This window comes from Camelina sativa, chromosome 5 (assembly GCF_000633955.1).
Source record: "Camelina sativa cultivar DH55 chromosome 5, Cs, whole genome shotgun sequence".
Taxonomy (NCBI): Eukaryota; Viridiplantae; Streptophyta; class Magnoliopsida; order Brassicales; family Brassicaceae; genus Camelina; species Camelina sativa.
Window position 1 is genome coordinate 691,622 of NC_025689.1, and position 25,920 is coordinate 717,541.

Genomic DNA, 25,920 nt, shown 5'->3' on the forward strand with positions numbered 1-25,920 from the left:
TGAAATTATCACATGATTCCAACAATCCAACAACTCCAAAAAACGCCGGTCCAAATGTTTCGACTGCATGCTTCTGCAAGAAGCAAAAGTATAAAATAATTTAATTATTTTAAATAAAAATAAACAATAAACAACAATGCAACAACATACACGTACGCATGTATGTATAGAAAACGGATTCTAATAATTATGAAGTTTATATATAGAAAGTGATATTGACACATATTCGTATGATTGTTTAATAATGTTAGCTTCAAAGTTACTCTTTGGTTCTCAAATTGTTTCGTCACTAGATTTTAGGTGTTGTGGCAACGACTTTAACCGAAACCACACCAACTATAGTGTCTACTGTCTAGAGAAGACAAGTGGCCTTTTCAGTGTTTCGTTTGATTTAATCCTTAAGCTACAACTGACCAATTATAATACTCATGCTTTCAATATTTCTAATTTAATTATTATAAATTCAGAAAAAAAAACCCAAGATCTAATCAGATCCTACCCGTACCTGACTAGGAAATTCATACAAAAATTGTGCGTATTATAGTAATATTTTCTTAGTGGGAATTGTGGTCTCAAATTGTTGTGTTTATGAATATCAATCGTGTTTATCGAAAACTTTAAATTTAAATGGTAGATATGATATTTCTGGAAGTTGGTTCCTTGAGAATTAGGCCTAGAAACGGGTTGACATTGGACCCATTTCGGCCTTTGTACACAAAATAAGATTTACATTTGTAAACGACACACTGGGCTTAAACGTATTGGGCTAGTTATCTAGGCTCTGGCACAGATATTATATAGGTTATAGATCAACTGAACGCTTCAACATTTATATATGTGTGGGCCGTGTGGCTAAATTATCTAGGTTCGTAGATGTTTGACCTCATGTCCTGATGATTTTAATTTCAACGTTAACGACAAATATATTTTTTTCTAAACAAAAGTTTTTAATCTACGAATTAATTAAAAAAAATTTGAAAGGGAATATTGTGTAATTTTACTTAACTAAAGAGTATATTTGATTGGCGGATTTAAAAATATATTTTTTATTAGACCACATGTCACTATTTAAACTACTGACAAGAAATATATTAATATACTAAAACGAATAACCGTTGACCATTGGACATAAATCCAAACGGAGTTCTTAAAACATACGCTATGATATATCACATGAAGGTTTTTGTTTTTTTAGCAAAAATTCTACAGAAAATAGTATAGATGTTACTTTCTTCTCTACCGTTCTTCATATTTGTCGACCTCTAATGCTAGCCTTGACTTTTTATATAAAATATAAAAAATTCACAATATATGTGAATTAAAATTAAAACAAGTGCGATGTTGTTGGACTAACTTTAAGTCGGTTCAATATTTTAGTGCGACCTAATTGGATGGTTTATTCAGACTTACTATTATTTAGGTGGATTCAATTCCCCATTTACATTATTTTATTTCTTTGTAATTTTACATGTTAGAAAATTTGACATATTATACTATGGTCCGGCGTTATGGACAATAATTGATGTAAAATTATTCTGTATATTTCCTAATATCTGCGGATACAAACAAATGGTTACTTCTAAAACGTTTAATGGTTATAATTTTGGTTATACTAATTTATTTCGAGCTTTATCTGTCAAAATAAATTCAAAGATAATCTGCATCTTACCTACTTCATACTTGATAGTAATGTTTGTGTTAAGTCTCGTTATAGACGTCGCTTTACTAATTAATTACCAATAGTATAATTTAAATTTATGATTGGATTTAGTGCGACACTAATTTTAGCTAGGAACCACAAAATCAAGCAGAAATAGTAGAGTTGAAGGATATGATACGATAACCTCTTTTTAAAAACGAAAGTAAAAACACAATCACAGATAATTAAATATTGTAAGATTTACATATAATTCTACAGGATATTTAATTTCAATGTAAATTATCTTTCCACAAAGACGAAGAAGGAAAGTTTGTAGATAGAATTATTTTAATTGATATTGTACTATCTTGAAAGATAAGACACATTATTATTATTATTGCATTATTTTTGAAAGATATTGTATTATTTTTGCTAATTGCATAACTTTTTAATGTCGAAAAATGAATACTTTTCCTGAAAAAGCGTTGATAATTAATTTGAAAATAATAATTTAGAAGGATGTACAAAAGAAAACATTATTCCAATTTCGAGAAAAAGCTGTAATCACGCCTTGTGTTTAATCGCAAATAAATTACATTTAAAAGCACTCTACTGTACGGTCCCGATCTTGCCACGTAGGATAATGTACTCCGACGACCAGGTCGCATATTGTGAGAATCGTACGTGTAAAAACACCTCGTTGTATTTACAACCAATAGTACTAAGCCACGTGTAATAATAAATCCACCCTTCTTTATAAACTCCGTTTTATTAGTTTTTTTCTATTAAAAAAAAATGATAAATATCTTACAAATTTAAATAAGGAAACGGCAAAAAATACTCAAAAAGTAACAAAAGACAAAACACTTAAAGGAAAAAGGGAAGTGTCAAAAGAACTTGTACTATCATATAATAAGAAAAGAAAAAGACATAAGGACAAATAAAATTTTGTTTATCCAACTCATACTGATTTGTTGAATAAAAATAAAAAAAAAAACTCATATTGATATGTAAAACTATTTTCTTACATGCTTTTACCCCAAATAACATAGTCAGAATAACTCAATTTAATGGTTTTACATATCTATATATTCCAATAACGTATACTATTTAAAACATTTGTATAATTGCCAAAATACAAAAAAAAAAAATCAATAAGAAGTCAATACAATTCTTTTTTTCGGATATAATTTTATAAATTATTTTACTTAAAATGTAAAATGTGCGTTATTTTTATATTTTCTTAAGTAGATATTTGTGGATATAAGTTCATAAAATCGTTCATAAAATCGTTAATATTACTATCTTTCTAAATCAAATGGATAACGATAAATTATGTATTAAAACTTAAAATGGTTATGAAATTACGTGCCAATATTATAATTTATTTTATATATAATTTTTAAAAAACTAAAATTTATGAAAAACAACAAACTCTAGCCAATCTCCCAACCTCTCACTAGTCAATACATAAACCAATTCACAAAACATAAAGGCAAAACAAAATTATTAATTAATCAAAATAGGGATTAAAAAAAATGAAGTAAATAATAATACTGGAGTAGCGGAAGGTAGTTGTTGAATACTAGAACGAGTTAAATGGTAGACAACATCGAGATCTCCACCTTCCATTTTCAACATCTCAGATTTTAATCCGACGGTTCTTAATCCTTCTTCTACTACGCAAAAACACACCACCGTTCCGTTCTGTTCTGTTCTGTTCCGTTCTCTCTCTCTCTCTGTCACTTTGGTTTCTCTTTTGTCTCTTTTAACACTTCTTCTTCTTCTTACCTTTGTTTTGTCGTCTCTGCTTCTGCTTCTTCTTCTTCTTCTTCTTCTTCTTCTCATTCCTTTTGTTTATCGTTTTCTCCCAATTTAGATCTCTCTCCCTTTTGATCCGATCCGTTACTACGATCTATGTTGCTTCAATTTTGATAAAGTTTTGATTTTTATTTTTTTGTGTTTGGTGTGGGAGATGGGGCAATGTTACGGGAAGGCTAATCAGAGTAAGCAGAATGGTGAAGAAGAAGCTAACACGACTACTTATGTAGTCTCCGGTGATGGGAATCAGATTCAGCCTTTTACCCCGGTTAATTACGGACGAGCTAAGAACACTCCTGCTAGGTCTTCGAACCCGAGTCCTTGGCCTAGTCCTTTCCCTCACGGATCAGCGAGTCCTCTTCCTACCGGTGTTTCTCCTTCTCCGGCGAGAACCTCCACTCCGAGGAGGTTTTTCCGACGGCCTTTCCCTCCGCCTTCTCCGGCTAAACACATTAAGGCTTCCTTGATCAAAAGGCTTGGTGGAGTGAAGCCTAAGGAAGGTCCGATCCCTGAGGAGAGAGGTACTGAGCCTGAGCAGTCTCTTGATAAGAGCTTTGGTTATGGCAAGAATTTTGGGGCTAAGTATGAATTGGGGAAAGAAGTGGGTCGAGGGCACTTTGGTCATACTTGTTCTGGTCGTGGCAAGAAGGGTGACATTAAGGATCATCCTATTGCTGTCAAGATTATCTCCAAGGCTAAGGTTTATAATTCTCCCCCATCCTTTTGATTTTCGGATTACGGCATTGTTGTTATGAGAATTTGAGTAAAGTTTTAGCCTTTAGTGTGATTTTGTTTATTGGTGATGATGCTACAAGAATCTATTGGAGGGTTTTAGAACCTGCAATGAGTAATGCTTCTTAACATTGTTTCGTTATTGAAAGTAAGATTCTTGGGTTTTGGATAATGGCTGTGGGGGCAGTGAATTGTCTTTTTCTTCTAGTAGATTCTCTTGAGAGAAACAAACAGTGTTGTCTCTTTGGATAGGAAAATTCTTTTTGTCTGGCAGTGAGAGTTGAGTAGACCAAAATGTGAACTTTTGTTGATTTGTCTGCATTAGGACAAAGATGACCATCAAAATTATCGAAGTGTGAGTTACATGTACTAATGTTTTATGAGCTTGTCTTCTTTAAGCGTTTATTTATCCTAGTAATGAAGCTTGTTTTCGTCGCAGTTAGGCTACGTTTTGATTACTTAGCTGTTGATTTGGATGAATGTTATGATCTTTCCATGTGATGTTTGTTGTCTGTTCCATCTTTAAAAAAAAAAGATGATTTGGAAAACATAGATAGAGAAGTCTCTGTATGGCTGCGTGGTGGGGGAGAACATAACCTGACATTCCATTTGTCTGCATTAAGACATAATGTTTTTATGTATGGGCTTCAATTTCAAATGCTCCTGAATTTGTCTCTTCACATGTTTGCTTATCTTTGTAATGAGGCTCGTCTGACACATTTTGGTGACACTTGTGCTATCTTTCTCATTGATCAAACAAGCAAAAAAATGATTTATCTTTCTTTGTTTGGCAGATGACGACAGCAATTGCAATTGAAGATGTTCGCAGGGAGGTGAAGTTACTGAAATCATTATCCGGGCACAAAAATCTAATCAGATACTATGATGCATGTGAGGACGCCAATAATGTATACATTGTCATGGAGTACGTCTCTTTGCTATTTCTCTTCTTCAATGTTTTAGCTGTAACATTGCTACAAGTTTCTGAACTGAGTTTCTTGGAATATATCTTTGTAACCGGATACACCTCGTATCCAATTACTTATTCAACGTTTGGTTCTGCTTGACTAGGTTGTGTGAGGGTGGAGAACTTTTGGACAGAATTTTAGCAAGGTATGTCTGATCAATCTTAGTTTTTTCTCTGCCTACGTCTCCAAATTTTAATGCTGATAGTTTAGTCATATCTATGCTCAAATATTGCATTCTCTCTTGTTTTAGGGGTGGGAAATACCCAGAGGAAGACGCAAAGGCTATTATCGTACAAATTCTAACTTTTGTTTCATTCTGTCATCTCCAAGGAGTTGTTCATAGGGACTTGAAGCCAGAGGTCTGCTTTTTCTTAAACTTTCCCTCGTTATACCTCCACTAGCAGCAGTACACATGATTACTAAACACTCTTATTACCTTGTTCAACAGAATTTTTTATTTACATCTAGCTCTGAAGACTCAGACTTGAAGCTTATTGATTTTGGTCTCTCAGACTTCATCAGACCTGGTAAAGAAGTGTCATACTTTCAGACATTCTCATTATACTTTCCTTTTCGCTGCCTAACCGTGAATTTTTTGTTTAACTCCTCTATACAGATGAAAGGCTAAATGATATTGTTGGAAGTGCTTATTATGTTGCGCCAGAAGTTCTACACAGATCATATAGTCTTGAAGCTGATATATGGAGTATTGGAGTTATTACATATATACTCTTATGTGGAAGCCGACCGTTCTGGGCACGGACAGAATCTGGAATCTTTCGCACAGTGCTAAGAACTGAACCAAACTATGATGACATACCTTGGCCTTCTTGTTCATCAGAAGGTAAAGAATTTGTGAAACGACTTCTCAACAAAGACTATAGGAAACGAATGTCTGCAGTACAAGCATTGAGTGAGTTTTTTTCTTACATATATAATAAATACAATCAAACTGCAACTTGGGGAGTTCATATATATTTGTGATTCTTACAGAACTTTTTTGTATGTCTTATTTTCAGCTCATCCATGGTTACGGGATGATAGTCGTGTGATTCCTTTAGATATTCTGATCTATAAGTTGGTCAAAGCCTACTTGCACGCTACACCTCTTAGACGTGCTGCTTTAAAGGTATCACCTTTCTTTTCTTTTCTTTTGGCATGCAGTTGAAGTAGTTGTAAGTTGAATAATTGAATGCAGGCGCTAGCGAAAGCATTGACTGAAAACGAGCTTGTCTATCTAAGAGCACAGTTCATGCTCTTGGGACCAAACAAAGATGGAAGTGTCTCCCTTGAAAACTTCAAGATGGTAAGTGCTTAACCTGGATGTGAAGGGCTTTGGTGACATCTGAAAACTTTATTTTCTTAACGAAAAAAGCTTTAATAAGCTCAAATCCTCGCAGGCGCTTACGCAAAACGCAACAGACGCTATGAGAGAGTCAAGGGTTCCTGAAATTCTGCAAACGGTGAGAAAAGAGAGTAGTTAACATAGATAATAAGAAGATGAAACAATAAGTTTGGTTTCTAATGATCATCTGTTTGGCAGATGGAATCTCTAGCGTATAGGAAGATGTATTTTGAAGAGTTTTGTGCAGCAGCAATTAGCATCCATCAACTAGAAGCTGTTGAAGCTTGGGAAGAGATTGCTACCGCGGGTTTCCAGCATTTTGAAACCGAAGGAAACCGAGTGATCACAATCGAAGAACTAGCAAGGGTATGTTATGTTATATAAATTGTAGTTCCCTCATTCATAGAGAGAATCTGTTTTGGTTTTGAAAATTTAATCTGATGGGTTTATCGAAACAGGAGTTGAACGTGGGTGCGTCTGCGTATGGACACTTGAGAGAATGGGTAAGAAGCAGTGACGGGAAGCTGAGTTACGTAGGGTTCACCAAATTCTTGCACGGAGTTACTCTTCGTGCTGCTCACGCAAGACCTCGCTAGTCCCCTTCTTCTCTATTTTTTTTAGGTTTTTAATATTTTTGTCTTCATCAGAACAGAGTTAAACTAGACTTCTGAGGGGTATTTTCGTCCGTTTGTCTTTTTTTTTGTTTTTATCATATCATAGAAAATTTCAAATTTTTAAGGTACAGAAAAGACCAAAATGAAAAGGAGAAAAAAAAATGTGCATAAGGTAGATGGATTAATTTTTTTTGCAAGTATATTATTATATGAACATATATTATGGCTTCATGCAATATTCATTTGGAAAATATATTATGTTAATCGCTTTTTACATTTTCTCATGTATTTCTTTAAGCTAATCACTTCATCATCTCCATTAGGAGGACCCCATTACATTATACATGACAAAGTGAGACTATTTCGAAGGGTGAAAAAAGCAAAAGACGACAATAAAGCTACGCTGTCCTAATCACCAAAATTAAAAATTGAAATGAAAAGTTACAAAACAACAATTAGTGATAATTTAACCCCAAAAGAAAAGCTAAGCCTTTGCTTTTTTTCTCTATTGGTGCCGACAATCGAATCATAACCATTTATCACAAATCATGATAGTGAGATGAGTGGGTTCGATCGTACCCATTAGTCTACGGAAAACAGGGAATCTACATAGTATACCCCCTTTATTTTCTTCTATAAATAATTTGATTTCTTCTTCTTTACAAAACTATAGTATATTTTTGTTTCACAAGTATAGATATTATGCATTCTTGGTCGCATCCTTTTTATTAGGTTTGTGATTGGTGAAATAGGATCTTTGAAATTAACGCATGAGAGAGTAAATGACTCTGCTAACATTGGAAGATGTCATGCTGTTACTTCCCTGTGTAGATTCTCTATTGATTTTTTTAAAAAATTTAAAAATACAGTACCAATGAATTTTATAGTCAAATGAAATTTAATGCTTCACAGGACCAGCCGTTACAACGGAAGGTAAAAGAAAATACTTTAACATCAAAATAATTTTGAGAGAATCTCTCCTTTCTTTTCCTTTTTTGTCTATATCTAAAAATAAAAGAAGATTTTCTTATATCACAACATTGTTTCAGAAAACATAAATGTTTTATTAGTTTCCAACATTGGCAATAAAAATCTCAATATATCACAAATTTTATGTTTATGAGCAGCTTTCATAACAAAAATTGATACGAAATGATTAATGAACCTAAAATTTTGTGATATTTTAGAGTATTTCCTTGTAGATTTCTTGAAAATGGAATATTGTGTTTTCAAGTTATACGTGTCTAACAAAAGCAAATTTCCAAAATGTGTCATCTTCTTCGTGTCTTCGTGATCATCGTCGTCATGCTTATCTACAATCATTCAAAAATGGGCTAAAGCAATAAAATAAAATCAGAAACAAATAACTTTCTTTTATCTTGAAACTCCATAAAATTACAGAAAAACAAAGATTCTACAAATCGATAAAACTAAAAAGATTCACTTCCTTTTATGGGTTAGGCCAGTTTTGGCTCCACAACTCCACAAGATTAACCATAAAGATATTAAAATTTGAACACATACAAATCACTAGTCATCAATTTATCATCATCATCATCATCATCATCATCATCATCATTCATCATGCTCGGAAACATCCAACAAGATGATGATACTGGTCACGGCCACCATGATGGTTGTTACCATTATAAACCGATCTCTCTCCATCAATCAAAGCTTGAACGTAACGAAACTCCTCCACGTGGCAAGGAATTGTGATGGTTCCCTTTTGATCGAATCCATACTCGTCTTCTGCTTCTTTCAGCAGCTGCATGAACAATGGATGATTAAAATACAAAACAGGAACAATAAATCTCTGTTGCTCTTCTCCTTGAGATCCCACTTTGATTGCTAAACACCCTTTTGGAACATCCTTGACTTTGACAGTTTGTTTGCGATGTAACTGGAAGCTCTTCAGGGTTTTTTCTCCGGTACCCATGATTTTTGAAAACGTTTGTTTAAGAAAAAATTTGAAGAAACCAAGAAAAAAAGATAAGATTCTAGCTCTCTTTTTTTTTTCTCGAGGAAATTTAGGTTAGAAAGCAGGCCACGGGTCTTCAAGTGTGAGAGATGTGAGTTCGAGAGAGCTAATCAAATTGTTCATTTTTTTTTTTTTGTGGAGAGTAGATGAATGAAAGAAACACAAGAGGGTGTTTGTTTTTATAAAGAGAAGGATACACTAGTGTTAGAAAAAGAAAAAAAAAAGTCCATCGAAAAGATATGAGACGCTCCTATTTTTCTTATTCAGCTTCTCATATATAAAAACAATGGTGGTATTAAAAAATCCTATTTGGTTGTCATTTGTTTTATAAAATTGTAACCAATTAGCAATAATTATGATGTGACGAACAAAAATAGCAATAAGTAAGAAAAAATCAACGATAATTAACTATAATATATCAAGAGAAACTCTATGGAGTGGCACTTTTTATATTACAAATGTATGTATACAACAAAACATTATAATACTTAAGAATGTGAAATGTGAGACTTAAAAATAGAACGTAAAATTTTATAAATTAATAGTACTTTCTTTCATAAAATTATATGTTTTACGTTTTTTTACCCATATTTAAGAGATATATATATATATATATATTAACATTATTCTAAATATACTGCTGTAAAAGATTTTTAAGAAACATATATGGACTCCATTGTTGATTATGCGTCCACAAATAGTTTTAAGAAAGTTAATGTGGACAGTAGTCAGCGACTAGTAATGAGTAATGGCGACCAGTAGTTAATATTGGGTTGGTGACTCAAGAAAAGGGTAGGAATTTTAATTAAGTACTAAACCGAGTAAATTAGTCAAATTAGTCGACAAATTACTGTTTTACCTAAAACCAGAAGCACAATGTAATGGCGAAAAATATATCATCAATTAAGAACGCTAAAAGCGTGATCAAAGTATGAAAAGGAAATTTGAAACTGACTAATTCTCATATACTGTACGTATTCAAGAAATTTTCAGTTACAAAATCTGGCTGGATTTACTTTAAACTATTTATCATACCAACAAAAATGTACGATATGATAGTAGACAAAATTGACTAGATATATTTTCTTAAAGGGAAAAAAATTTTATATTTTAAACTCAGCACGAAATTTAGTAGCCGACATATGGAATCGAAATGGCAAAGAAAAATTACATTGCTAATAATTGGCACAGTGTTGATCAATCGACATATTTCGTTTTGTTAAATGAAAGAAAATACGTGTAGTCAGAAATTTTATATTTAGTATCGGAGCGGCTTAGGTATTGTTAGTTATAAAGAAACAGAATCAATGTCGTCACATGATGGAGATTGGAGACGTGATGATGTATATCATATATACGCATTTAAAAAAATAAAAAACATTGCTTCGATACCATGCAATTCGATATCTTAAACTTGCAAAATATATACAAAGTTATAGATATATAGATAAAGTCATGATCCAAAGTCGGGGACAATTCGATGAACAAGACGCAGCCGGTCTAAGACATGTCCACGTATAAAAAAAAACTTTTTGTTTCCTTTGTTTTGTTTTTGGTTTTAGGTGTAAACTATCTTTACAATTTAAAATCATTCAATATTCTAAATAGCACTTAACATCATCAACACGATTCGGTTAAGCAAAACCTAACGGTCGATTGGATCAACGGTTTAAGCACAAACCGGCCGGCTTGATTCCGGAGTTACTTTCTCGATGGATTTTGAATTTAATCTTTTTTCAAGATAGATATTGGCATTTGGCACCTTCGAGGAGCCTTTTAATCTTGTTGAGAAATCTATAAATGAGGCTGTAACTAATGGAAACGACTATATTTTTGAGCCATAAAAACACACAATTTGGGGAAAGAAAGAATATTCTATCCTAATAGTTTATATGCGCAATGGTACCACAGCTATGAGTTCGTACAGATAGAGTAAACGTATCTTTAAAAAAGTAAATGGTTATCAATTTCTTGACGAGTTGAATAAAAAACGAGGCCGTCCAAGTTGGTGGTATAGTGACATGATGGTAGCGAATACTTATTATGTTATGTATATTGAAAAGAAAAATACATAAATCATTAAAAGATATAGAAAAAGAGGCCGGCACATGTCACTCTATCAGTATCTAGAACCAGAAGATAAAATTAAATAAAAATAAATATCTTAGATCCTTTTTCTAAATTATGATAGGAGAAAAGAAGAAAATGAGAGTTGATCATTTTTATGTATATATAGAGATAAGATAAAGCAGAGCACACTAACTACAGTCACTTTGTGTCAAAATGGAGACAACGATATTCAAGAAATGTCAACTTTGTGGGACGGGTGTGGGTCTCTCGACCTTGGATTATACTTATTTTATCGTTACTTTATNAAAAAAAAAAAAAAAAAAAGAGGCCGGCACATGTCACTCTATCAGTATCTAGAACCAGAAGATAAAATTAAATAAAAATGAATATGTTAGATCCTTTTTATAAATTATGATAGGAGAAAAGAAGAAAATGAGAGTTGATCATTTTTATGTATATATAGAGATAAGATAAAGCAGAGCACACTAACTACAGTCACTTTGTGTCAAAATGGAGACAACGATATTCAAGAAATGTCAACTTTGTGGGACGGGGTGTGGGTCTCTCGACCTTGGATTATATTTGTTTTATCGTTTCCTTTATAATTTTTTCCCCGATTTATGCGCATGCAGAGAGCAGCGGAAAAACATAATTTCATCTATGAGTTTTACATATACATTTTATTTTTTCAATTCATGAGTTAATTTTACAAAAAAAAATTGTTTCTTAACCATACATGGTTCATGATATTTGTCACACAATTTTTTTTTTCTTTTCTTTTGATAAACTATTCCATGCATGAGATGAGAGACACGACAAATGGGTCAAGTGGGTCTCTTTCAATGTATTAAAATTCATCAAAATAATTAGGGAAAAAACAAAACTATGGAAACAATAATGGGCCTTTATTAATTAATCGTTGTTAGATAAGGCAATATGATGGCCTGTTTAGGGCCTCTGTTAATTAATCGTTGTTAGATAAGTCAATACGATGGCCTGTCTAGGCCCAATATAATACACATGATCTATATATTTTATTATTTTTATATTATGTCGATAGAAAATATCGAAAGATGAAGGAAGAACAAATTATAGCAAGGACTGAGGAGACAAAACCTTGTTAGATTATGCAATATTACACACACTTAACATGTTTTACACTTTAAAACAGTCGGAAGTTCAACATTTAAACAAATACTTCTTAAATTAAACATTTAAGCATCCTACCAAAAAAAAAAAATTAAACATTTAAACAAGAGGATATGTGGAAGTTATTTGATTATCTCTCCGTTGTACATGGTAGACTTCGTCTGATTTACAAATATGTGGAAGTTGGTTAACCGTATATTAATCAAGAGGATAAGATTTGAAGAACAACTCTATCGTCTGAAAAGTTTTTCATTACACAAGTGATTTTTTCTAATAAAGATGCATAGTTAAAGGAATTCTCCAGTACTCTACGAGTATGTGATATAACATACGATAGAAATCATGTATTAGTAGAAATTAAGTGATAATGATAGATCATAGTACAATATATATAGCTCCGTATATACTAAGTAAAATCCGAGACTGATTCATATAAATAAATACATTTTACAGTGAGAGCAACTTAGAAGGAGAAAGAGGTCAAAATTCAAGCTCTTGATCTTCCCATGCAAAAGCATCTGCAGAATATTTCCTTATATATATACGACTATACGAGTATCTGAAACTAAACTCTCATCGTCATCATGCATCATTCATGACCATGAAGATCCAACCTCATAACTTAAATTTTCCTGACAAGAAAACAAAGAAACAATCATAGCAAAATCATAGCAGCGTATATGGAAAAAAACAAATGTAGAAAAAGGTTGTAAACTTGTAATGATGAAACATTTCAGATTCCAAGAGAAGAAAGAAAGTCATATTCTTTCATCATTACACCAATCTGCAAAAACCGGAAAACTTTTTTTTTTTCAACAGTCCCCAAAGACCAATTAAAAAAAAAATATTCATGCAAACAACATATAACACATGTAAGTAAATCCGAGAAAGGAAGGTAAAAAAAAACCTTTAACAATCAGTGGGATCTGCAACCCTAAAATTGAGAAACATGAAGAGCAACAATTGGGGGGAATGAAGCCTGGTCCGACGACGCTAAAACCCTAAATCAGATCTGAAAATCTGGAGGTTCAAATATTAGATCGAAAAAGATCCAAAACATGAATAGAGCGAGCCAGAGTCCTCGAGCCAGACAACATCCCCCTCAAAAGAGATAGCCCCTTCTTTGAATCGTGATTAGAGAAGAATCTGAATCTATAGCTAGGGTTTGTGATGATCTTTTATATATATCTCACTCTCTCTCTGTTTGTCTCCCACGAGACCTGGCTAAGATCAAGGGAGAAGCAGAGAGAGAGAGATGGAGAGGAAGAGATAAGTGAGTGGTGATGATGGAAGGGAGAATGAGAGAAAATGGGGTATTTATACAGAAAGTGAGTAGTGGAGAGCCCAAACAAAGCTATACAAGACAAGAAACATAGGTGTTTCTGGTCCTACTCTCTATCTCTCTCTAACATATATGTGTGTATGTGGCTTTTCAAGTTTCAAGATCTTGCAGTAAAAAAGACGAGTTTACTTTTTGAGACATGTCATTGGATTTCCATTTACTATTACTTGTTAAAGCAAAAATAAAATCTAAGTTCCCATCCCTTCTACTAATCCTATATTGAGCCTATTTCCAACGGTTTTATGTTACTTACGTAATATTATAGTTACAAAATTAAATGGTTGAAGTTTATATTTTGATGATTTATTTCACTATATTCGGGGTCGATTCAACGGTAACAAATAAATTATGTTTATGTTCAATATGAATATAGATCTTACTTACTGTATATGTTAATTTTTCTAGATCATATTACTTTTCTTTTCTTTTAAAATGATTTAGAACCAAAATACACTTTATGCATGTTTAGATATAAGTCTAAGTTCGTTATTGTAGTTTAAATTGTGTCGGCGGAACAAATACTATATATAATCGTTATTACATTTTTAAAATTATGTCGGCGGAACTAACACTATATAACGACAATATGTACGGAAGATATATCTCCGATTAATGCGGAATCACAAGTGAATAAAAAGTCGATTATGATCAATCATTGATTTAAATTAAGATTTTTTTTTTTTAATGTTAGATGACTATTAATTTTTCATTAAAAATATTAAATCTTTCTAGATATTATGGAATACAAATGTTTAACTAAATATAAGCTTTCTGTTATATTTTTTTCTTACTTCAACCATCATTTTAATTACAGTCTCCGAATTCTAATTAATATCTCTTGCAAATTTTTAAAAGCAAACACTATCCCTAATTAATTCACCCAAACAAATTGTTCTTTGAGTTCTCTGGGGTCCTTTCAGAACATAAACTAATGAAAAGGAACTTGAGGAACCGAGCGCGCGGTGAAAGAGAAATGGACAAGTAGAAAAGGTGCAAAGACTACTAATCACAAAATTGTAAATTATTATATTTACTACTAAGAATTCCGGAAATAAAACGTAAATCTGAGAAGAAAGAGGAGTGAGTGACTATAATTAAAAGTTAGTCAGAGGAGTGGTTGAGTTATTGATCTGCCCAATATTAGCATTCTTCATTTATTGTCTCTCAGCTTTTTCTCCCCAATATTAGTTTTTTTTTCCTTCTTCGCCTTTATTAAAATCGGCCGTTTCATTTCAAAGTTGTATCTAGTATATTAAAAACGCCTCATGCATGAATTTGGAGTATAATATAAAGGGATCCTCTGTTCACTTTTAAAAAGTTATAAGACGTTTCGTAATTTTTTAAATATTGTCCAAAAAAAACTGTGACAAAAAAATGTAACGGAGATGAAGTCAGCAAGTTTTATAACGGCAAACGTTTTTGGTCAACTAGGAAAAAAAAGAAAAGCAATTATGTGGAATCAATCTAGCTAGTACTAGAAATTTAATACTACTCTTATTTTTCGAGATTTTGTGAAAGATTCTTAATCAGTCTGTGCATGTGCATTGTTTTCACGCAAACGTGTCACTTTAATGAAACTGGCAGTTATAATTGTTCTCTCTTACGCAATAATTAAGCTCATATCTTTATTTTTTTCTGTAATCAGAAAATAATATACGTGCATGTAACTGAAATTTGTACGCTGAAAACGGGGAAGAAAAAAGTAGTCCACTTTTCAATGACTCGCTTTTGAAATAAAGTTAGGGAAAGTGCTGCAACATTTTCGTTTAGGTTTGCTAGTGTCCAAGAAATCGAAAATGAATTTTCCACGTAGATATAAGAAATAAGTACTATAGAAACTGTGGATGAGAATGACAAATGGAGAAGACGATTCTGGCTCCAGATTTCAACGTTTTTTTTTTTACAGTCTTCGGGAGTTGTGTTTTGTGTTGTGTCCGAGTGAGAGAGAGACGACGTAAATGTCAAATCCCTACATATCCGAACCCACGTTGTCCATTCTTACATTCCTTTAAGAAACAGAAAATGCCTTCGAATCTACTAATTAATTATACGTGTTTATTTGTATTTTCAAGTTTGATCGGTAATATTAATTCGTATTTTTATTCTGTTGTTACGTCCATTATTTGTATCCTCAAAGGAACAAATGTTTATAACATCCACATAATTATAAAAGATATTACTGTACTAGACTGAAGACTGGTCAACCAAGAGAAAAAGAAAACACTTTTTCTAATCCACTCTATTCATTATACTCGTAAATGTTAATTAATGAAAACCTCTTAAAGTTTGTAATTTTTCAGAACTTTCTACTGTAATAATTCATTTTGAATTTTCAATGGCTTAGTACAACTTAATTTTGGAAAATAAAAAACCTTTTCTTTTATTTGAATGCATATATAAAAATTGTATAAGATCTACATAGATTAAATTTGCGTACTCTTAAATCTTAATTATATAATCTGTCAGAAAAAAGTAAAAGTATTTATGTCTATTCTTTAACAATATTTATTGACCAAGCACTAGACGAACTTTTCTTTAAAATGCCCTGAAAAAACGACCGTTTCTTTTTTTGTTTGTTGGGAAAAAAACGACCGTTTCTTATGTAGTAGTAGTATGTTATATGTATTGAAGGATTAAAAACGACCGTTTTAGTTGTTCAAAAAGAAGGTAACAAAGCAATTATTTTTTGAATAATTAAGGACATAGAGGAGGAGGAGCCCGAGGGTACTAGCATTGAAACTAGGGGAAGTGAGAGGACAAAAGCATTTCATGCCCTCTTTGTTCGTGTTCTCTGTCTTCGGTATATTGATTTCTCTTTCTTGGAAAAGGAGCTATATAAGCCATAACTATCACTGAAACAGAAGGTCTACTACTCCCAATTGGATTAACCGATTAAGTATGGATTAAATTTTGCAATCACTAAGAAATACTACTATTATGATTACGACAAAAAGGAGTAGAAGTATAGAATATATCCATGGGGTAGTCCAATGGAATTTCCTTCCATTTTGTTAACCTGACAAGGGATAATGGGCCTGAAACATCTATTATGGGCCTTAAGAATAAGAAGATTCAACGCTTTGTTTTTTCCTTTTTGTGTTCCTCGCTCATTTCTTTTTGTGGGTCAAGTTTAAAAGATAACACATAACACATTTCAAATGTAACAGATAAGGATATTTCAAGGGGTCGAAGTAAAAATATTGAGAGTTTTATAAGATGAGAGAAATGTTATAATTTAAAAATCAAAACTGGTTTTGGTGGTTGAAATAGATCGAAACCTAAAGCAAAATGAACAGAGTAACATGACTAAGGTCTTTGGTCCGACAAGGTCAGGCACTGAGAAACATCTCACACCTAATATTTGGTTTTTCTCTTGACTTGTTATTATCAGTTTCTTTGACTAAATACAATTAGCAATATCTATAGCTTATTATAATCGATTGTTTAGATAATTATGACAACATAAGCGATGGAGTATATATATATCTTTCATGTACAATGAACGTACTTGTACTTCAACACACTGTAGACATTTTTACACGTAGAAAGGGAATCGAAAGAAACTATAAGAAAATTATAATACGGATAAAGTTCATGTCCCAATCACTCGTTATCTTTTATCAATTTTTTTGCATCTTTCATTTTGTTTTCTTCCTAATTTTGTTTCTCGTTTTGTTCTTCGACTCCTCATAATTTCTTCCCTTGCTGTAAACTCTGGTTCATAATCTTTCACATAATATGAAAAAGTTATTTTGATCGATGTCTCTAACGTGCTTATTTTAAGATAAAAGAAACGTGAACATCGGAGTTTCGGTGTATTAAGTAAAATATCTTGATCTAAAGATGGGTTTGTTTTTGGTTTTAATTACTCGGTAAGAAAAGTCGAGCCGCTTTATTTTCCAACATCGCTTTAACGAGTAGTAGTAGTAGTTAAAGAAGTAGGGTAAGATTGTTGGCCACATGAGTCGTATGTGACAATGAATTTAGGATTATTATATACTTTTTGATAATAACATTATTAAAACCAATGATGAATTTGACCAAAAGTAATTAGATATTTCATTTTCATCTATTAATTCTATAAAGTTATTATCAGGAAAAGATAAGCTTTTTTTAAGACGGTGCGAAATGTCTGTTTCTCATTGGCACCTCGTTGGCATCATATATCCTCCACACCATCATATATATATTTAGATTACATTTTCATTCGATCTACTATAGTTATAAAAAAAAAAAACAAATTTTAGGAGAAATGGAAAATTTGTAATTAGAAGCAACAACGTAACATAAGGTCAAATATAACTTTAAGAAAAGCAGAATTACAAACGATAAACTCATGTTAACCAGGTTTTTCTTTCCCTTACCAACCAAATTACTATATGTTCGATTCTCATGGACTACAGACAAATACCAGATTAATGTATCATGTCTTGATTATAGATATTTGCCCCCAAATAAAATATTTGTTTAGAGACGTTTAAAATACTATATTCTATTGTAGTAACGGTAATAATCTATATGAAGAATCACAAATTATGGATTTTTTTTTGAAAAAGTTAATTGGATATTATTAGAACGTAAATATATCAAAAAGCTTAATATCACACGCGGCAAGTCGAGGAGCTTGCAAATACAAACAAGCCAAGGCACCGTTTAATTATAAAATTAAGACAACAGAACGAAACTTTTAAAAAACAAAAATGAAGAATTTGTCTTCTCTTACGGCTCTTATCAGAAAATGGCGATATTTAAGTTAACCACGACACGTGTGTACTATTGCTAGGCAAAAATATTTAGGCACTACCACAGATCAACCGCCAAGTCATCTCTTTCTATCAACTTTGATGTCCCAAAGCATTGATCTCTCGTCTCTGATTACAACCACATGGCTAGTTTTCCATGGCTGTTTTCGATATTTTTGATTGTCACTTCTGATTTTATTTATATGAGTTCAATACGACTTTAGAATTTGAACTCTTACCTTTAATTTTAGTTGATAATTATTTTTGTTAATTTTTATTTTTTTCTAAAGATCAAATTTAATTATAAATTAAAAGACTAGCTAGGGTTTTGAAAATGTCGTATCTAGATGGCCCAATTTTATTTTATTTTGCTTGTATTAATTAGTCAAAAGAAATTTCCGACAAGCAAGGTGAACGTTAACCTTAAACTAATCAGAAAAGCAAGAATTAAAGTTGTTGTTCACATTAATACTAATATTGTTAAATTGTAAATTGTTATCGCTATCGTGAAGAAAATAAAATCTAGATGATCTGGTTCAACTCTGCTGACAAGAATAAAATGTGGTTCTTTTAGGTTTAGGGTGACCATAGCTTCTTTCTAATTTTCTGAAACAGTTAAAAACCGAAAATATAGCTTATGATAAAAAGTAAAAAAAAAATATTGTAAGAATGAAAAAAATAGAATATACCTTCTTGATTCCTCTAAAGTACCAGAGAGATTTAAAAACAACCACAATTTTTACAATAAACTTTGAGAGAAAGTTTTTCAAAATCAATTGTATGAAGTCTTTCCAAAAAATATAAGCCATTCTATTTGTTTTTGTTTTCTTAAATTTCTCTGATTTATCATAAGTTTAATAAATAAGATTTTAGAAACAAATAATTTACGTGTAGATATAATTGTCAAATTTTTAAATGGGAAGTAAATAAATTTTAAAAAGGTAAGAGAATGTCAACAAATGATTTGGCAAAAAGTAATAAGATCACATGCATGGAAGATTTACGTGTGGTGAAGGTAAACATGTACTTATCTTATCTACAAAAAAATACGCGTGATAAAAACAATAATCTTGCAAGCAACAAAAACTAAATTAAACGAGGAGTTAAAAATTTAACCATCCCTTATCCCATGCGAAAGTACACATAATATTGAAGACTTACTACAAAAGTATTTTCAAATGGTGAATTAGAATTATTCTTTTATTACATACTTTGAAAATTAGTTCAGGCTTCGATTCTAAATCTCCGATTAGAAAAAATGCGTAAGCAAATTGCTGGAAGGATATAATCCCATAGTCCACCAAACTATAGTACTTAATCACAATACATATATATTGTTTATAGATTATGTAATGTAATCAATATATGTTTTAGAATGCAAATACAACAAAAAGTCAGTCACATCTAATAAAATTTTCTGATTTGTGGCATACGTATTACTAACACCCGTCCCACATCCTGAATTGTGAACGTTAGATCTGTCGCACAATCATAAGAAAATATAAGGCATAATCTGTTGCATATAATATTTTTATATTCGCCAGAGATGCACTGAAAAAACAATAATAGTGTATACTCATAATCTCATATTTTTGTGTGCATCCGCCAATGTAATTGTGCACGTTGATCATTTAAGCCCTCAAGAGAAAAGGAAAAATAAATCAATCAACCAACAGTTTGATGATAAGAAACGCGTTTGACACATTTTGACATCAAACACAGTGCATCCGCGTTCAAGCTCCATATATATAGCAAATTTACAAATAATTTTCCTATAGGATTAGGAATCACTTTAATTGTTTAAAAAATGATCAGTTCAGAAATGATAATTTATTCATCATTTTTATTTATGATCCATTAATTATTGCGATGACAGCATTTGATATGCACCCACATCATCAAACACATCAGTAACAGTTGTTCCATTTCCATGTTCACATCGACCAGAATGCGGTACATATTTAAAAGATAAGATCATATGTGTGTGTATATTATATATAGTACGTAGAGTTTTAAAGAGACTTTTTACTTACTATTTTTCACTTTGATTATTCTAATAAAATTTTAAAATTATTGATAATACTGACAATTTGTTTTTTTTTTAAAGAAAGCTTTATAAAAAGATCATACTAATTACATAAAAAGTAGTAAAAGAAATAAAAAAGGTGGAAATTATTAATCAGTAGTTAGATGATTAGTTTCGCGTTGAAATGAAACTCGACTTAACAAGTGATAGCGACGACTCTAGAAACAGCCAAAATCCGCCCTATTGCTACCTGTCGACCCACAAATCGTTTAGCTCAAAATTGAATGAAAATTTTACAATAAAGCAACCCAAAGTTTTTATCTTATTATATGCTAAGGACCCCCTCGAACCAAAATAAAATAAATAACAAATTAAATATTTATACAACTAGTAACAACATAACAACAATCTCAGCCTCATCACACATATAAAGGAGATAGCCAACATCAGAATACAAAGAGATTCCAAACAAAAAAAGATCTCTGAGTAAAATTCCGATGAGATGACGGAAGGAAAAGAATATTCTCCGGCGATGATATCATCAGATCCATTCATGTCCATGAAGAAGATGAAGAAGAGCAACGTACACAACAAGAACAACCAGAGAAGGTTTAGCGACGAGCAGATCAAGTCACTGGAGATGATGTTTGAGTCTGAGACAAGACTTGAGCCAAGGAAGAAGGTTCAATTAGCTAGAGAGCTAGGGTTGCAGCCGAGGCAAGTTGCTATATGGTTTCAGAACAAGAGGGCTCGTTGGAAATCTAAGCAGCTAGAGACAGAGTACAACATTCTCAGACAAAACTACGACAACTTGGCTTCTCAGTTTGAGTCTCTCAAGAAAGAAAAGCAAGCTTTAGTCTCCGAGGTATGTTTCATAAACTCTGTCTATATATATATACATGGTTAATTAAGGAGAGTGATCAGATGATTGATGAATAAATCTATGTTTTTTTGTTTTTTTGTTTTAAGTGTGATAAAAATCTATGTCAATATGGTTACATGTTACAAACAAGAAGTGATCATGTAATAAATGATGGGCGTTAATGGTTGTATACTGCAATTAATGACTAAAAAGCTATGTTTCTGTTAATTAATTACTATAATTAAGGAATAATCATGGTGATTATAATAAGCTCTGTTTTCATGGTTTATTGAAGCAAGATATTGAGTTGTTGTTATTACCTTTATGCAGTTGCAGAGGCTAAACGAGGAGATGCTACACCAAACAAAAGAGGAAGAAAGACAGTGTTGTGGTGATCAAGCTGTGGTGGCTCTAAGCAGCACAGATCATGAATCAGAAAACGAAGAGAACCACCCAAGGTGTGAACCGGAGGAGGTTAGACCAGAGATGGAGATGTATGATGAGAAAGGTCATCATGGGGTTTTGTGTGATCATCATGATCATGATGATGAAGATGGTTATAATAGCAACATCAAGAGAGAGGAGTATTTTGGTGGGTTTGAGGAAGAACCAGATCACTTAATGAACATTGTTGAACCAGCTGATAGTTGCTTGACATCGTCTGATGATTGGAGAGGTTTCAAATCAGATACTAGTCTCTTGCACCAATCCAGCAGCAATTACCCTTGGTGGGATTTTTGGTCCTGAAACTTTAGCTCTCGAATTTTATCGGCCTGCATAGCATGAACCGAAGCCACGGATATAGAGGTGTTCAGTCCAGCAAAACGACTCGTCCACAGCGGGGATTTTGCGGGATTTTGAGCTGAATTTCATGGTTTTGTCTCTGTATAAATTGTGTTAGAAAGTCGTATATTCTCAGTTAGTCTTTGTAATTCTGTTTGTAGTAGTAGTAGTAAAGTACTCATTATGGTTTGTAGCTAAGTAGTAAGTTTAAGACTTAATAGATTTGGATGAATAAAAAATCAAAGGCATATATATATATATATATATAAAGTTATGCGCGTCAATATGTTAAGATCAGGACAAGAACTAAGTTGGTACTTGGGTTTAGTGACAAAAACAGAGCAAACAGAGCAAAGATTTAGGGCAAAATCATGAAATTCAAAGATGAAAGCAGAAATCGAAGATGATAATGGTAAAATCAGAGCAAATTGCGCATGAAATTGCATCTTTGCTCTAACTCATAACTCAATATGTGTTTGTCATTGAGAGAAGAAGTCCATGTATTTTACGAACTAGTGATATGTATTTGTTTGGGACTCAAGTTTTCGTAGCTAACGGTTATATTTAAATTTAATGACTCTGTTGTTTCCTTGTTTCACTTAGGTTCGGAAAGTTCAGAGCAAAACCGAACCTGAGGAGAACACAGCTGTTAGTCGGTTCGGGTAAAAAATTATTGTGACGGCGTGACGCTATCAAAATGTAAATTATCCTCTTGCGCCGTTGTGTCGAGCAATTTAAATACGACGCGTCTCTTAGCTACAGATCATTTGGGCTTTTTTATATTAAACACTTGTACTATATATGGGCTTTTCTTTTGCCCAAAAAAAATATATATGGGCTTTTCTAAACCAAATCAAACCTTAGACTGTAGCTCCTAAATTCGTAGTTGCAATAAAACATGTATTTATCGATTTCCATACATCGATAAATTTGTATTCTTTTTCTTCATAATTTTCCAAATCAAATCATTGTGCGTTTTTAACACTGACAGGTAAAATTCATATTAAAAGCATATAAAGGAAGAAAAAAATAAACTAATAGAAAAACATTGAAATGATAAAATGAAACTGGTCTTTAGCTAATGCACTGATGAATTAACAATATTTTTAAATTTAGATTCGATCGCAGAGTCTAAGCTAGATGAAGATTTGATTCTGATAATTTAAGTGTATTGATGGTGTCACATAGACTCAACTTCTTCTTCTTTTTCTTTTTTTTTGGTTTTAATGTTAACATAGAGACTCAACTTGCATGCAAATGAATCTCATTACTCTGAATACTTGCTGAGCAACTAGAGTTTGAATATATGTATCAAATACAACTTTTGACTGCATCGACCTTTTGTCACTTTTTTCACTATACCAAACACAATATCAATATAAAAATTTCGATTAAGTTCGGTCGTATCATGCCAAAAAAAGAACTAAAATTAAAATACCAAACACGAAATCGAACGGCAAACCAGATCATCAAAAGTATCGACATCGACTAAAACTTATTCGTAATTAGTATTGCATACTGCATACGTGGTATAATACATGTATTGATCGATATATTGCATCACTATATTAGTTAAAATTCAAAATCGGTCGTTCTAAATGCATATATTTTAGCACACACGTCGTTAATCGTATGAGTTTTTCTGCAAATGTATTGGTTGGGTGGCATAGGGACACTAAAGTGTAAACAAAGTTGACGAAAGCTGTTATTAGATTCTCTTTTAAATAGTTTACTTCGAAATATTGTATATTCGGGTCTCCATGAAAATAACATGTTGCGCCATATCTTGCATACTCTTTTTCTTTTCTTTCTTGAAAGATCTTACTTTAATTTGGTAGATTTTCGAATATCGAGCATGGACAAATGAAAAAGTCAACATCTCAAATTGTCTCGAGAGGTTTCCCATATAAAGAGAAAATTAAAGGGAGGAAAACAAGAGTCAACCCCTTTGGAGAAGTTAGACCCCATGCATGCATTCTGAAATTAGTGTTAAGATTTGGACCAGCGATCGTTGTAAGTTGTAACTTGCATTTTTATTCGAGATCATTACTCCAAAATATTTTATATGTTTCTTGAATTAATCGGTAATTTATCGATATTGTGATTATTATTATTAATTACCCTATCAGTAAGATTATTAATAAGTCAAAGTGTATCATATAGTATCGACCAAAGTTTTAATGTGATCCATATCTATCCGATCCGGACAGTATAGTGCAGTGTAGACTTTCATAATATTCTTTCGGAAAAAGTATATTATATAGTAAGATTTTAAAAAGAGGAATTTTCAATTATTACAAGAGCTTTTGACACATCGTCAACAAGATGCGACATGATTGGAGCTGTTCTGATATTCTGATTAAGATCATGGCAGCGAATCTATTCATCATTCAAATTGTTAAGCAAAAGTTGGTTAGGCAATCTATAAGATAAAATAAAAATATTGCCATCACAGAAAAGCCATCGTAGAATTTTTTTTTTATTTTATTAAACTTGCTTATATTATATACTTCCTCATTTTCATATTTTTTTTTAAAAAAACTATTTAATGTGGTTAAAGTCCAGAGACAACAGATTGTTTTAGAAGTATGGGAGAATTAGGATTAAGGGTATAACAATAAAAAAATCAAAATTGATTTATTTGCATGTATAATATCAATGCTATTGTTGTTTGCATATATAATTGACACAAACAAAATTGCTATGGTTGGGGTGCCGGGTTGGTGACATTTGTGTTGTGTCGCGATGATTTTTTTGGTAATTCAATGCGTGCGTATTGTTTTATTGGCCGAATAAATTCCATGGATCAATAATTGATAAACATATATCTCATGGTTTGCTATTTAAGTTTTAGACGACTTTTCTAAATCTCCAAAAATATCTTGCATAGAGAATTTTAATTTCATATACATATAACCATATCTCTCTTGGTTATTCGACATCTAAGGCAAATTATGTATTACCATATCTCTCTTAGTTTATTCGATATATCTAAGGAGATTCTCGGAATAATGTTGCGAGTCCATTTGCATTCATCTGTATAAAGTACAAAGATGCTGTGATGCTGTGTACCTAGCTAGCTAAGCTACGGCAGTCCACTAAGGTACCATAGGTCCATAGGTTATATCAATGTATAATTAAATTAAATAACAAATGTAAATAAACATGCATGACAATTTTAGTTTTGTGATAAAAATTACCTTTTAAATTTCGACAAGTCCTTAACTACAGTTAGTACTGTTGGCTATATAAAGTAATTTTGCCTACAAAATACTTTTGACTATAGGTTATATTGCATGGCACAATCAAATTCGAAATAATTATTGTCATGTATGGTCAATTTTGAAATTAACACACTAACGACATTTTAGTTTGCCCCATTTATAAGGGCAAGGATCACACATTAGGCTACGTTCATATAGAGACACCCCCTTCCAAGAAATCGACGTATCGAATTAAATGTATCATCAAGTTATAGAGACACTTTTGGTTTCATATGACAATTAGCTAATACTTTCTTTAATTACATGTATCATTAAGTTTATATTGTGATGACCAAATTGTGAATAAATAGCTCTAAGCTGGGGGAAGTTGCAATCACTATCAGACTATTTATTGACCCAAGTCTCGTCTTTGGATTGATCTTCACTTATTAAAGACCACAACAGAACAAAACAAAACATATACATAAATAAGCATGACAAGAGAAGATGCATGCGAACACTTATGTACAAACATGCATAGTTTTGTAAAGTTTTTTTGTTGTTTCTTCAAAATTATGCGATTTTAACTTTTAAGATAAAAAGAGACTAAAGTTGTATTGATAATGCTAAGTTGAAGTTCGAT

General features: G+C 32.0%; 3 protein-coding genes across 3 annotated transcripts; 2 read left to right on the forward strand and 1 right to left on the reverse strand.

Moving 5' to 3' along the window:
* LOC104784639 (CDPK-related kinase 3-like) lies at positions 3,416 to 7,269 on the forward strand. Its single transcript, XM_010509681.1, has 11 exons — positions 3,416 to 4,160; positions 4,987 to 5,117; positions 5,264 to 5,305; positions 5,411 to 5,519; positions 5,609 to 5,687; positions 5,777 to 6,073; positions 6,180 to 6,289; positions 6,359 to 6,466; positions 6,561 to 6,623; positions 6,704 to 6,871; positions 6,964 to 7,269. The coding sequence occupies exons 1-11, from the start codon at positions 3,615 to 3,617 to the stop codon at positions 7,099 to 7,101; spliced, it is 1,791 nt and encodes a 596-aa protein (XP_010507983.1). The 5' UTR covers positions 3,416 to 3,614; the 3' UTR covers positions 7,102 to 7,269.
* Positions 8,468 to 9,312, reverse strand: LOC104784640 (auxin-responsive protein SAUR32). The gene has a single exon (XM_010509682.2). It carries the CDS (start codon positions 9,056 to 9,058, stop codon positions 8,702 to 8,704), a length of 357 nt encoding a protein of 118 aa, XP_010507984.1. The 5' UTR covers positions 9,059 to 9,312; the 3' UTR covers positions 8,468 to 8,701.
* LOC104784641 (homeobox-leucine zipper protein ATHB-7-like) lies at positions 20,921 to 22,328 on the forward strand. The gene is made up of 2 exons (XM_010509683.2): positions 20,921 to 21,294; positions 21,622 to 22,328. The coding sequence occupies exons 1-2, from the start codon at positions 20,932 to 20,934 to the stop codon at positions 22,036 to 22,038; spliced, it is 780 nt and encodes a 259-aa protein (XP_010507985.1). The 5' UTR covers positions 20,921 to 20,931; the 3' UTR covers positions 22,039 to 22,328.

Excerpts from the sequence above, each read along its gene's own strand:
- LOC104784639 (XM_010509681.1), top strand. The coding sequence starts at position 3,615 with ATGGGGCAATGTTACGGGAAGGCTAATCAGAGTAAGCAGAATGGTGAA. Across the intron at positions 5,688-5,776 it reads CTCAGACTTCATCAGACCTG|ATGAAAGGCTAAATGATATT; the intron begins GTAAAGAAGTGT and ends TCCTCTATACAG. Across the intron at positions 6,467-6,560 it reads CCCTTGAAAACTTCAAGATG|GCGCTTACGCAAAACGCAAC; the intron begins GTAAGTGCTTAA and ends AAATCCTCGCAG.
- LOC104784641 (XM_010509683.2), top strand. The coding sequence starts at position 20,932 with ATGACGGAAGGAAAAGAATATTCTCCGGCGATGATATCATCAGATCCA. Across the intron at positions 21,295-21,621 it reads AGCAAGCTTTAGTCTCCGAG|TTGCAGAGGCTAAACGAGGA; the intron begins GTATGTTTCATA and ends ACCTTTATGCAG.
- LOC104784640 (XM_010509682.2), bottom strand. The coding sequence starts at position 9,058 with ATGGGTACCGGAGAAAAAACCCTGAAGAGCTTCCAGTTACATCGCAAA.